This window comes from Mirounga leonina, unplaced genomic scaffold (assembly GCF_011800145.1).
Source record: "Mirounga leonina isolate KUSES-001 unplaced genomic scaffold, KU_Mleo_1.0 Mir_53, whole genome shotgun sequence".
In the NCBI taxonomy this organism is placed as follows: domain Eukaryota; kingdom Metazoa; phylum Chordata; class Mammalia; order Carnivora; family Phocidae; genus Mirounga; species Mirounga leonina.
The window spans coordinates 5,058,182-5,072,544 of record NW_023270807.1 but is presented as its reverse complement, the minus strand read 5'-3'; the positions used below and the strand labels follow the sequence as shown (position 1 = coordinate 5,072,544).

At 37.9% G+C, this 14,363-nt stretch overlaps 1 protein-coding gene across 3 annotated transcripts in view; it reads right to left on the bottom strand.

Moving 5' to 3' along the window:
* Nucleotides 1-14,363, bottom strand: part of ZFAND3 (zinc finger AN1-type containing 3) — a 336,375-nt gene that overhangs the window by 76,919 nt on the left and 245,093 nt on the right. For all 3 annotated transcript variants that reach the window (XM_034991365.1, XM_034991366.1, XM_034991367.1), the window contains exon 3: nucleotides 5,882-6,064. In XM_034991365.1, coding sequence (XP_034847256.1) covers nucleotides 5,882-6,064 — 183 coding nt within the window. The remainder of the gene's footprint in view (nucleotides 1-5,881; nucleotides 6,065-14,363) is intronic.

Sequence of the window (14,363 nt, the reverse complement as noted above, 5' to 3'; positions counted from 1 at the left end):
ATGGATATCAACTCTGTCTGGCATTAGTTCTCTTCCTCTCCTGCCTAGAAAGAAACAGACCAGCCAATTCTCCTGAAACACCTCAATTTCTATCCAATATGTAGTGGGACTAGGAAAACGAACACAAAACAAAACCTAGGTAGGCATGCACATCAGAAGTCTCCAAACATGTCATAAGTAAAGACGCCCAGGGTAACAAGAAAGCTGATTTACAGGAGAGAGAAAGGGCATTTTTTCATCTTTTAAGTCCGATCTGATAAGACTCTGACTTAAGGTGACCAGTCAGCATGCTGCTCATTTAAAAATAAAACAACTGGTTCCAGAGTTCTATCTACAATCTGACATTATCCTTTCTCTCTTTAAAAGTTGGGTCAAGAAATGTAAATACAAATCATGGTTTATCTCCTCTATGAAAACCCTGAAAATTGGGAGAACAATGAATAGTAGCAAAAGCAGGAAAAATGTTAGGTTTTTTTTTTGTTGTTGTTATTTTGTTCTCCTTCCTCCACAGTTTACATTTGCATGCAATGGTCCTTTACACTATAAATCACTACAGAGACAGGAAGCTATGGTGCAATGCCAGAAAGCTAGGCTGCTCTGCGATCTTGGGCAAGATACTGAATCATCTGTGCCTCCATCTCCACATCCGTGAAAACAGATATGGTAACAGTCCCCACCATACAAGGGTAATTATGACGATAAAGTAGGTTAATACAGATAAAGTATTTCGAACAGTACCTGGTACTTGATGAGTACTCTAGTGCTAGCTGTTACCATTATTACAGCATTTAAATGCTATGACAAGTCCTTTGGTCACTATTTGAGTTTTGTTTACACTGCCCTTTTTTTTTTTTTTTAAAGTTTCCAATGACTGAACTTCCATAGACTCTTCTGTAGACATACACAATGGGAGAGGAAGAGGTATGTGTGTGAATTCAGACAAAAAAAATATTATTTGGAGCTTTTGGATATCTGTTTTATTTGACCTTCAGTCAGGTGTTTTAAGAAATTCTTTTGGATAAAAATCTGTCCTGTTTCTTTGCTTAACCACTCTTGTCAGTAGTTTGTTTGTTTTAAGATTTTATTTATTTATTTGACAGAGAGAGAGACAGCGAGAGAGAGAACACAAGCAGGAGGAGTAGGAGAGGGAGAAGCAGGCTTCCCGCCGAGCAGGGAGCCGGACGTGGGGCTTGATGTGGGGCTCGATCCCAGGACCCTGGGATCATGACCCTAGTTGAAGGCAGCCGCTTAACGACTGAGTCACCCAAGCGCCCCACTCTTGTCAGTAGTTTTTAACTCTACCTGCAGTCTTTTCAATACAGCATTAACGTACCCAGACTGTCACCACCTTTCTTTTCGTACATTCATTTGACAGTGAGAAGCAAAAAGTAGATATAAACAATACTCATTCTCTTGATTATTACAGAAAAAGTAAGACCTTCTCACAAGTCCTAAACAATACACAGCATTCCAGTTCTACACAATAACAACAGATCCATAATTACTGTATAGTTAACAAATTATGTGGTACTTGGATTTGCAATCCCAAACCCATTCCCCAGCAACTTCCACACCCTACCTCTTCATACCTCTATATAAGGGAAGCTATGAAGGGCCAACAGATGAAATTCTGGTCCCGAGGATGCTAAAAGATCAACATAAGTAATCCCCTGCCTCCTCTTCTTCCACCCTGCTTCTACGAGGTACATCACAGCTGAAGAAATTCGCCAGGTGCCTAGGGATAGGGCCTTCTACTCTCACCTGGGTCTTCATCGCTACTTGGCAATCACTGTAATTATCTCATGTTGACTCATAATGCATCCGCCCTAACACTTTAACAAAATTCCCTACTTTTCTCATCCCTATACACCTCACATACAAATCAGGCACACACAGTTTTCAACCTCGGTGAGAAAGCTTTTGCAAATGACATGCTTACTGATCACTGCTCCTGATGCCTCCTTCCTTATACCCCGAAATTCTTCTGTACCTGTGTCGGAGAACAAGCCAGAATTTCAGGGAGAGGCATATATATTTGAAAAGGTGACCTCCTTGGGGGCCTAATCTTGCTCATTTCTGTACCCAGCACTTAACCTAGTGCCTAACAGAGTAGGCTCCCAGCAAAGACCGCTAAATGAATATACAACCAATCTGCAATAGATTATTAAATAGCTTATATTTAGGTAATCGACCTCATGATCATCAAATCCAAATGTCTCTTGTCAGTTTACAGTCTGCAGCATTTTAATGATGACACAATTGGTTGCAAACATAGGCTTTGGAGCCAAATTAGTGGGTTGAACATGAACTATACTAAGAAGCAGCAGCTCTGGAACTTTGGACTGAAGTCACTGAACCTCTCTATGCTTTATCTTCCTCATCTGTAAAAATGAGGATAATAAAAGCACCTACCTCATAAGACCCTGTGAAAATTAAATGTTAGTACATGTAAAGAGCTTAGGAAAGTACTTAGAAAATAGCAAACACTTCATAAATGTGAGCTTACATTTTCATTATTACTATGAAAGAACACAACAAGCTGAAATTTGTTCCTTGGCCTCTGTGAACTTGCCCACTATTATTCTACTCTTCTCTGACTTCTTCAAGTTGCATCCTCTGTTTTGATTTCACTCTCAAGGTTCTATTCTCACTGCTTTTTCTTGCTCTCATCCTTGCCAATCTCATTTAACCAGTAAGGTTTCAACTATCATCTCCCAAGTGCATGAAGCTAACTCTGACTTCCCTCTCCTGAGCTCCAACTCAACCAGCCCACTTGAACATGAAAGTCATCATCATATCTCAGATTAGCAAATCTCAATTCCTCAGATCTGTGAAAACCTGAAGATTACAATAATGAGCCTTATAAGGATTAGGAAATAAGACTGGTTTCAGCGAGTTGAACTCAAGATAAACACACAATGGTTTAAAACAGTGATGTCATCAGAGAGAGAATGGATCTGAAGCTTAGTAGAACAGAAGACTGAAAGTATTTAATTATCAAAAGAAAAAACATGGCAGTGTACAATGGCCTAGACGGGCAAGTTATGGAAACACAGAAGTATTGTGTCCTAGGGGCCACAAAGCTAAGAGCCCGTCTAAGTCCAGGCAGAGGAGGGAGAAAAGGTGTATGAAGATGGAATCTTGCACTGAATGCAAGACCTTCCTTATATGTACTTAGAGCACACCTCACAATCAACCTGACTCAATTAAAAATTTACTTCACTTTAATTCCACTTGGTGAGTCCACACTTTGCCATTTGCTATATAAACCCTCGTACAGGTTGGCTTCCCAGAAAGGTCTGCCTCCAGAGAAAATGTTTTAGTCCTATGTATAAATTTTTATTTCCCTATTTATTTATTCCCTATTTATTAGGATTTTTCATGAATTAATAAAGTTAACTTTTGGTTATGATTTGAGTTTCCACATACCTTAATTACAGAGAGAGAAAGTGTTGATCTTGGCAACATGAAAATTTCTATTTTCTGTGGCAATTATGTTTTACATTGTGAAATAACTGATTAAAAGCATGGTTTCTGAAGCCAAATGCCTGAATTTGAATACTGGTTCTGGTATCTAGTTGTTTGTGACCACAGGTAAATTACCTGATCTCTTTGTGCCTGTTTCCTCAGCTCTAAAATGGGGATAATGATAGTATCTACTGCACTGGGTTATCATGAGGCTTCTATGAGAAAATGTTCAGAACATAGAGAACAATGTCTTACAAACAAAGTGCTCAATAAATGATAGCTACTGTTATCTCAGTCTCACACACAACTTGGCTACTCAGGCTGGTTTGTTGTGGCCTGATCCTGGTATATAAGAATCCAATCAGATGAGATCCTGACCAGCTCCAAACTTTCCCTTAGACAAGGAGTTCTTCACCTAAAGGCCATAGTGAACTTAAAACATTTTATTCAAAATTGGGTATAAATGGATGGTGTGTTTTTTTCTGAGACAAGGGGCCCTATCTTTTATCTGTTTCTCAATAAGTACATGACCCCAAATAGATTTTTAAAAACAAAACAAAACCTATTACCCCAACATTATCACTACCATTTTAATCTTTTCTTTTTCCCTCCTCCTCAATGATTTCTACACCTTCCCCTGGGCCTCTATTCAATAGGTTACAGTATTTTAAAAATTCTTCCTCTGCAATGTTATTCTACTATAATCCTTCCCATTTTCATTACTGCCAGGTTACTTCTCCAAAAGAACTGTAATATTACTTTCTTTGCTAAAAACATGACAATTGTCTAACATCTAAATATCTAAGCTGAACATTTAAACCTCTCTGACTTGATCATCATCTACCTTTCTAGCCTTGTCCTCTATAAATGCCCTTAAAGGGGTCATTTGCCAGTGCAGGACTCCATGTACCTTTCCTCCAAAGCTCACTCTACTCCGTTTAGAATGTCTTTTCACCACCTTGTGTCTGTCTTCAGCACAATTTTCTCCAGGAAACCAACACTCTTCTTCAACAATCATTGTCTTTAATATTTAAGAAGAATCATTAAAATGGACTCAGGATTTCTCAACCTTGGCATTGCTGACATGTTAGGCTGGATAATTCCTTATTGTGGAGGGCTATCCTATGCAGTGTAGGATGTTTAATAGCATGGGGGGACAAAATCACTCCTGGTTGAGAACCACTGACATATTATAACAAATATATTTAATTTACCCTAATAAAGAGTAAATTCTTTGAGGACACGGACTTTGGCCTTCTTTACTTTTATATTCTCAATGTCACCTAGTACAGTGGTTTATGATAAATAATTTGTTCTCTGCTAATCTTTCCAAAGTTAGTAGGCAGAACATTCTAACCTACCATATTCCAAGGATTTCTAGATGTTCATTAAATCTGAAACATCAAATTTCAACCTGTTAATTTAAAGCTTTTAAGAGGCAAAAACTGCTATGTCAAAATGTGCCTAAAATTTTCAACAGACACTGTTAGTTATAGCTGTGTCCCAAAGGAGTTGGCTACAGCAGTAAAAAAGTTAAGTGGACAATGGACTTCCATATCACATATATAACAATAACATTCTATTGCTGAGGACTTACAGAAGAATAAGAGAAACCATTTCCTCCTCTCTTCAAATACCCTATGTTCTATGAAGTATATAGTGTTATTATCTCAGTTGATTGCCTAGAAACATACAAGGCCCAGTGAGTGACAGAAGTAAGGTTTCCAAGGTTCCTAAATTAGGAAGTTCTCTAGACCAGTGGTTCTCATCAATTAGCGCAGATTAGGATCCTCTGCAGAGTTAAAAAGTACAAGTCCCTGGGGCTCCCTCCAGATCAATAAAATTAGACTCAGAGAATGGTGCTAAAGATTATAATTGTTGGGCGCCTGGGTGGCTCAGTTGGTTAAGCGACTGCCTTCGGCTCAGGTCATGATCCTGGAGTCCCGGGATCGAGTCCCGCATCGGGCTCCCTGCTCGGCGGGGAGTCTGCTTCTCCCTCTGACCCTCCCCCCTCTCATGTGCTCTCTGTCTCTCTCTGTCTCTCTCATTCTCTCTGTCTCAAATAAATAAATAAAATCTTTAAAAAAAAAAGATTATAATTGTTTTTGGTTTTGTTTTTTTTAAATCTCTAGTGGATTCTATTTTGCAGGCAGGACTGAGAACCACTGCCCTAGACTGGTTCAAGACCTCATACCTTGACAGTTAACCAAAAAAGCTACCTTTGAAAGGACCTTAAGCTCTATGGAATAGCTAAAATTTATTCCCTAACTTGCTGACGAGGGCCTATACGTCAACACTTAATCTTGATTTAGAAGAACTGCTATCTTTTCTTCTGAGACAAGGCATTACTAAGAAGCTCATGATACAATTCTTGGGCTGCTTTCTGTACCACTTCAAAGATCTGGGCACTTACACTCCTCTTTACTTGGTGAAGTTACATTCAATTCTGTCGGAAGCGGCTGCTGGCTGGGACTAAGAGTTGGCGTGGTTATCGAGGTATTGTTGTTGTCACTGGTGGTCTCTTCGGAAAACAAATCTGATTGGCTGTTACTTGTACTTGGAGCAGAATCATCGTCTGGTTGTTTCTTTTGAAAATCTGAAGAGAAAGAGTGATATAACCAGTTTAAATAAGGAGTTCGTAATTTCCTTGGGAATTAGAAAACAACAAAAGTACAGAAATAAAAATTAAATGTAATGGGGCAATAATAAAGACTACCCTTAGTGACAAAAAAAGAACAGAAGTAAAATACCATATACCATATATACTTTCCATTGGTGGAGGGTAACTGGAATTAAAGCTTTCCATGGTCCTTGTATTATCAGAAATATGGTAGACATACCAATTTTTTTCTTTAAATTCAATTTAATTAACATATACTATATTATTAGTTTCAGAGGTAGAATTTAGTGATTCATCAGTTGCATATAACACCCAGTGCTCATTACATCAAGTGCCTTCCCTAATGCCCATTACCCAGTTACCCCATCCCCCTGCCCACACCCCTTCCAGCAATCCTCAGTTTGTTTCCTAGAGTAAGAGTCTCTTATGGTTTGTTTCCCTCTCTGTTTTCATCTTATTTTTCCTTCCATTCCCCATGTTCATCTGTTTTGTTTCTTATATTACACATATGAGTGAAATCATGACATTTGCCTTTCTCTGACTGATTTATTTCGCTTAGCATAATACCCTCTAGTTCTAGCCCTGTTGTTGCAAATGGCAAGATTTCATTCTTTTTGATGGCTGAGTAATATTCCAGTGTGTGTGTGTGCACGCGCACATGCGCGCACACACACACATCTTCTTTAGCCATTCATCTGTCAATGGACATCTGGACCCTTTCCGTGTTTTAGCTATTGTGGACATTGCTGCTATAAACATTGAGGTGCATGTGTCCCTTGGGATCACTATGTTTAGACATACCAGTTTAATGTAAGATTTTACAAAGCCAAATACAATTAAAATGTTAGGGGTAGTCAGCAGAAGGAAAGAAGAAATAAAGAAAGGTTATTCAAACCAATAGAGGACAGGTAAGAAGGGAAAAAAAAAACAGCACAGAGAAAAGCAGGGTAAACAGAAAACATAATAAGATTGTAGAAATAACTACACATATGTTAGTAATGGTAATAATTGTAAACTGACTAAACTTAACAAAAGAGAATGTTCAAATTGAATAAATGAGGTCCTGTTTTACAAAAGACATACTAAAAACATGAACATGAGAATAAAGAAAAATTTAAAGTATATTAAAAAGAAATACAAGCAAAGATACATGACAAAAAGCCAGTAACAGTGGGGCATATGGGTGGCTTGGTCAGTTAAGTGTCTGACTCTTGATTTCAGCTCAGGTTACAATTTCAGGATTGTGGGATTGAGCCCCACTTTAGGCTCCATGCTCAGCGGGGAGGCTGCTTGAGAATCTCTCTCTCCCTCTGCCGCTGCCCCCTATATCTCTCTCCCTCCCTCTCTCTCTCTCAAATAAATAAATCAATCTTAAAAAAAGAAAAGAAAAGGGCGAGTAATAGCTACAGTACTGTCAGGAAATGGAGACTAAGGCAAAAGGCACTGTTAGAGGGGGGAAAAAAAGAGGATCATTATATAATAGTAAAAAAACAAAAAACAAAAAATGAGGTGTGCGCACACACACAATTAAAAACAAAGAATTTACGGGCGCCTGGGTGGCTCAGTTGGTTAAGCAACTGCCTTCGGCTCAGGTCATGATCCTGGAGTCCCAAGATCGAGTCCCGCATTGGGCTCCCTGCTCGGCAGGGAGTCTGCTTCTCCCTCTGACCCTCCTCCTTCTCATGCTGTCTCTCATTCTCTCTCTCTCAAATAAATAATCTTTAAAAAAAAACACACACAAAGAATTTACGAGGAAGATAAAACAATTTTCAACTTGTATGCACCTAATAACAAAGCCTCAAAATATATAAAGCAAAAATGATTATATTTATGGGAAACTGACAAATCTACCATCATAATGGGAAGATTTTAATATATCTGCCTCAGCCAAAACAATTAGTAAAATTAGAGAAGATTAGTAAGTTTAGGCTCATGTACCCAACAATAAGTTAATAAATTATTTTCAAACATGAGGAATATTTATAAAAACTGACTGAAACCTGGCTAAATCTTGACCACATATTAACCTATAAAGCAAAAGTCTTAACAGATGCCAAAAATTAGTAAGATAAAAACATTATTAGCATCAAAAACTAATGATGTAATGTATGGTGACTAACATAATAAAATAAAATTTAAAAAAACATTATTGGGGCACCGGGGTGGCTCAGTCGTTAGGCGTCTGCCTTCAGTTCAGGTCATGATCCCAGGGTCCTGGGATCAAGCCCCGCATCAGGCTCCCTTGCTGGGCGGGAAGCCTGCTTCTCCCTCTCCCACTCCCCCTGCTTGTGTTCCCTCTCTCTCTCTGTGTCAAATAAATAAATAAATAAAATCTTTAAAAAAAAAATTATTAGCTCACCACAGTGCAAGTAAATTAAATATTGATAACAAAAACTTCTATATATTTGGAAATTTTAAAAATATTAAAAAATAAATTTAAAAAATTTAAAGTAAACTCATGGGTCAAATCAGAAATTAGAAAATAAATAAATGATAATGAAATGACTACTTATCAATATCCAGTAAAGATAAAGATGCAAGTTACATTATCCATACCTCAGTCATTTCACATAGGTATATGCCTGAGAGGATCTCAACACACATGACAAGAATGTTAATTATATATTGTTTACAAAAGTAAAAAGTAAAAAAACAACCTGAGGTCCATAAATTGTACTACATTCATATAATGGAATAATGTATACTGTGAAAGCAACTACTGCTACACACATCAACATGAATAACACTAAAAAAAGTAGTAAGATTGTACTTACCTAAACCTTAAAAAGAGGCAAAACTCAATATATTACTTAGGAATATGTATGTTTAAACCATTAAAAAATAATTAACACAACTCAGGTTAGTGGTTGCCTCTTAGGTTGAAGAAGAGGGATGTGAAGGTGAGAGATACACAGAAAGAGTAAAAATTATAGGTAATGTCCATTGACAGCATAGATTAAAATAAAATTCATTCATATAAGGGAATGCTCTATGACAGTTAAAATTAATGAATAATGCTACATATACAACAAAAACATCTCAAATACAATGTTGAGTGAGAAAAGCTATGGAAGGCTATATACAGTATAATACTTTAATTACAATATAATAACATGTGTGGAAATGATACACCAAATTCAGGACAATGGATATGTTGGGGAGGTAAGGCAGAGAGGAACAGAGATCTTCAATTCTATCTGTAATTTTTCATTTCTTAAAGGTGGCAGTGGGTATATAACTTAAAATTATTAGGTATAGTCTCTGTATGTTTCATTTAAAAGTCTAATGCTAGTCTATAAAGTACAGATTATACTATATCAATTCAGAGAAGGAGAAGACCCTGACAACTCCACATTGCTTCATCTTTTAAACCACAGAGAAACTGTTATTATGCTCTATCACCTCATCAGAATCACTGTGTGGTTTTTTCCCTAAGACTTTATTTATTTATTTGAGAGAGAGACCACAAGCAGGGGGAAGGGCAGAGGGAGCATCAGACTCCCCGCTGAGGAGGGAGCCTAAAAAGCAGGGCTCCATCCCAGGACCCTGAGATCATGACCTGAGCTGAAGGCAGACGCTTAACTGACTGAGCCCCCCCTGGCACCCCCAGAATCATTGTTTTAACATATACTGAGCTATTATTTATGTTGCACTTACCATGTGCCAGGCACTGAACTAAATGGTTTATGTGTATAACTCACTCACTTCAATCAATCCTCAAGACCATCCTAACAAGGGAAGTATAATTATATAATTAAATACCACATCACTGATGAAGAAACTGAGGCTGAGAAAGTTTAGATAATTTGTTCCAAGTTAATAGCTAGTAGCAGCAAGATCAGGATTTAAATGCAAGTCCATCTGACACCAAAACCCATGGTCTTCAATCACAAACATAGGATGTAAAATGGTGAGCACTAGTTTGGCTCAAGGAAAAGGCCTCCATGTCAAGTTCCCACTGATTTACAGAACTAATGGTGAGTGCAATGGATTTAGCCAAAGAATCAGTAACTTTTGTGCTGATCAGTGATCTAAAGCCTCTATTGCTTCTTTTCTGTGTATTTATTTCTCCTAGCTTTTTCATTCTTTGGTGTTTTGACATTTTAAAATGGCTTATTATCTCGATGTTATTTGTACAGCACCTTTAGAGAAAAAGGTACTATATAAATGGAATAAAAATACTATAATGATGTAATAATTATGCTTTTTTTATGTCATGTCATCTCATTAGCTCTCTTATGTCAATAATCATTGTACCCCTCCTATAACCATCTCTACCATAAGGCCCTAAAAGAACTGCAACTGAGTCATCATTATACCATCTAGCACAATACCCAATACTTGGAGACAGACACACAAACTCACTCGCTCAGGCACAATAATACTTAAGGGTAAATGACACTGATGTCTACAGACAATAACCAGGTCCCACCCACATATTCTCCAGCCCATGCTTGCCATGCTCCTTCATGCTCAAGTATTTTTCTTTTGTGAATCTTCAGTTGAAACAATGTACATTCTTTTAATCCATTCTCCCTGATGACTTTTCTGCACCTCCACAGGATGATCAAGTGAAAAAAACATCAGACTAATAGTATTCATTACATACCAAACTGGCTGCACACACAAAAACTAGAAGCTCTATACGTTCTCTGTTTAAATTAAATGAAAAGCCCAGGAATCAAAGAATTTTATATTCAGAATTAACTTTAAAGATCCAGCTCAATCCTCTCATCTTACAGAAAAAGAAAACAAGAGCCAAGAAAGTTAATGCAAGTCACCAGAAATTCATGGAGTTAATCCTAATAGTTTTTAATGGGGCGCCTGGGTGGTTCAGTTGGTTAAGCAACTGCCTTCGGCTCAGGTCATGATCCTGAAGTCCTGGGATCGAGTCCCACATCGGGCTCCCTGCTCGGCAGGGAGTCTGCTTCTCCCTTTGACCCTATCCCCTCTCATGCTCTCTCTATCTCATTATCTCTCTAATATAAATAAATAAATCCTAATAGTTTTTTTTTTTTTAACTCTTAGGCCAACATTAGTAACTTATACACTACAAAGAACTTTAAAGTTGGAACTGGATTCAAATCCTAACTTTGCTATTTATTGGGCATATGGCTAAAAGCAAACTGTTTAATCTTTTGAGGCCTTATCTGTAAAACAAAAGGAGGGAATTATTTCTACCTCTCACGATAATGTGAATTAAATAAGACAATGTATTTATAAAGTATCTGGCACATGGGTACTCAACAAATGATAGCCATTAAAAATAAAAGGTATTTTCCTAGTTTATAGAAAGAGCCATGAATTATCTCTTCCTTTTAGTCTTGACTTTTGCATCATAATTCCTACTCTCTTGCTCCTCATTCTGAATCATTTGGTATCCAACTGCTGACAACTGGGGGAAGGAAGGAAGGGAAAGAGGGAGGGAGGGAGGGAGGGAGGGAGGGGGGTATCAGTAAGTCCCAGAAGTTTACTCAAGGTCGAAGGGGAGCAGATTTACATCACATGGAAAAAGTGAACAACGAAACAGGCAGAGACTGCCTCTCATCACTCTCCTCTGGAAAGCAGTAAGGGAAAGGTGCAGAAATAGTCACTTCATTTGATTCAGCCACAGTAAAGACTTGTTCCACTTGTACAGTTCTCATATAAATGGGAAAACTAGAAATCTCCAAGCTTATCAACCTCTATGAGAAAAAAATAGGAATAATTATCTATTATTGTAAATTGGTAGACTTAATCGTGTATCCAAAGGTGTAAACTTGGTAAATACAAGCTTTCCAAAATAGTTATTTGTAAAACCTGAGTAAAAACCTTTGAATTTTATTAATGGGATTGCTGTGCAAAAGTGAACAGAAGCCATCTTGGCAGCTCAACTCACTATCAACTAAGGGGAAAAATAATTTCTCAACAAAGGTACTCTTGGAACCTGAAGTACCTAGAAATGGGATGTTTCCACAGAGAAAATGACCTAATGGTACCAGCTGAGCCAAAATGGCCAGTGAAGTCCCTGTGGCTAGCTGCCCACATACTCAACTCACTGGATATATTTTTCTCCATTGTTTACAGAATGATTTTTCTCACAAGTCAATCTTACTATAAAGTGTACCGCAAAAGACAGAGAGCATTGAAAAACCACCTCTCCCTGCTCTGCTGACAAGCCCATTCACGTGGGCAGTCTCACTGGGACTATACCTTATCTAGTCATCACTCAAAACTTACCTTTGGTTTGGATATGCCCCAACTGTTTATCTCTCAGATGTAGTATACAGATTTGGCAAGATGCTTAGCTCATTTAACTCCCACCCCACTTCTAGAATGTGACAATAACTATGTCTTTTTGAATGATTTCTTCAAGGCACAGAATACACAAAACTGATTTGGAATGGATTTCACTAAACTTACTTTCTTTGAAAATAAATTCCTTTTAAAAACCCTCTTCATAACCTACTTTTCGCTCTTAGCAACATATCATGAATATTTTATGTCACATACAGACACGTGTGATCATTTGTAGGTACACAATATGTCCACTTATAATACAGCAATTAAACCAATTCGCTATTGTTATACCTGTGCAGTTACCAATTTTTCACTATTATAAGCAAGATTCCATTGAACTTCCTCAGGTTATACTGCTAGAAGTGGAACAACTGGGTAAGGAGGATGCACATTTTTACTTTTTTTTTTTTTTAAAGATTTTATTTATTTATTTGTCCGACAGAAAGAAAGAGAGATGGAGAGAGCACAAGCAGAAAGAGTGACAGGCAGAGGGAGAAGCAGGTTCCCCGCCAAGCAAGAAGCCCAATGCGAAACTCAATCCCAAGACCCTGGGATCATGACCTGAGTCAAAGGCAGATGCTTAACTGACTGAGCCACCCAGGCGTCCCGGATGCACATTTTTAAAGCATTTGGTACATACCTTCTAATTCTCTTGGCAAAATACCCTGTGACTTCCCACAGCACAAGACCTACTATGGCACGTAAGGATCAACTGTGCACTTGTCAGTCTCCCACAACATACGGGTCCAGGATAAAAACGCTGCTCAATAAATGTTAACTGAATGAATAAGTGGCCAAATGTTTTCCTGTAGAAAGCCCATCACTGGAATGTGTTTAAAATTATTTATCCATTGTCATTTTAAACCTTTCACAAACTATCTTGTGTGCCTTCCAGGGCACTCTTGGCATCACCTGGATTAGCATTTCTGAAAGATGAAGTACTCAATACCTGTGAATTTCTATTTTCATAATTATTAGTAGAAATGAGAAATTCAACTGCATTTGTTCTAACTCGCTAAGTTTACATGGCCACTAATAAGGCTTCTACATCATTATTATAGACACTAAAGCTGGGTATAAAGAAAATAAAATTGGAGGTGAAAGAGGAACTAAGATTTAAGTGCCTACTATGAGCAAGGCACTCTGCCAGAGGACTTATGTTCATTTTCTCATTTTTCTCATTTAATTTTCAAAATAAAGTGGGCATCAGATGTCATCCCCACACTTCAGCAGAGGACAGTGGAGCATGGCAAGGGTGGGCAACGTGCCCCCACCCCAACAAGTGCTGAAGCTAGGGTTTTGAGACACACAGGCTTACGTGACTCTGAATGCCCACACTCTTCCCATGCATCACTGAAGCAAGCACCACCCACCTTATCAAAATGCAACAGTCTGCAGTCTGCAGGGGTTACTTTTCCAGTTCCCACATTCCCATCCCAGTCTCCAATTCCACCTGACTCTACATCACAGATTACAATCCATGTAATCTGGAATGCCACTGGAAGCTTTATTTTAGCATTTCACACCATTAAATGCTGCGTTTCAAGTAGCCAATTAAAGTAAAATGGAAATGTTGCAAATAAAAACTCAATTCGATTATAAGTTTAGTTCATGTAAGGCATTGTATAAAGGCCTCCTTTAAAAGAACAGGGTTTCTTTTTCCTCCTCTTCATCCCTTCCCCCAATTTATGTCCTAAAAAGGCTAGAGCCTCCATTTACAAGTACATTTCTAGGTTTTCAAAGCTGCACGTTCCTACCCCCACCCCAACCATAAACCTTAGATACCTTACTTTTAAAAGCTACGAAGCCATTAGCGGTAGTCAGTCAATTTATAAACCAGTTTTAGCTTCCTGATTAAAATTTTAATAAAAATTCTACTAGTTCGATGTTAACCTGGGTTAAAAGCCTCAGCAAAAACAAACTGGTCTGAACAAAAATTAGCAAGAACCAAGGACTGATTACTATTAAAACCTTAAAATGCACTCACTTTGGATCC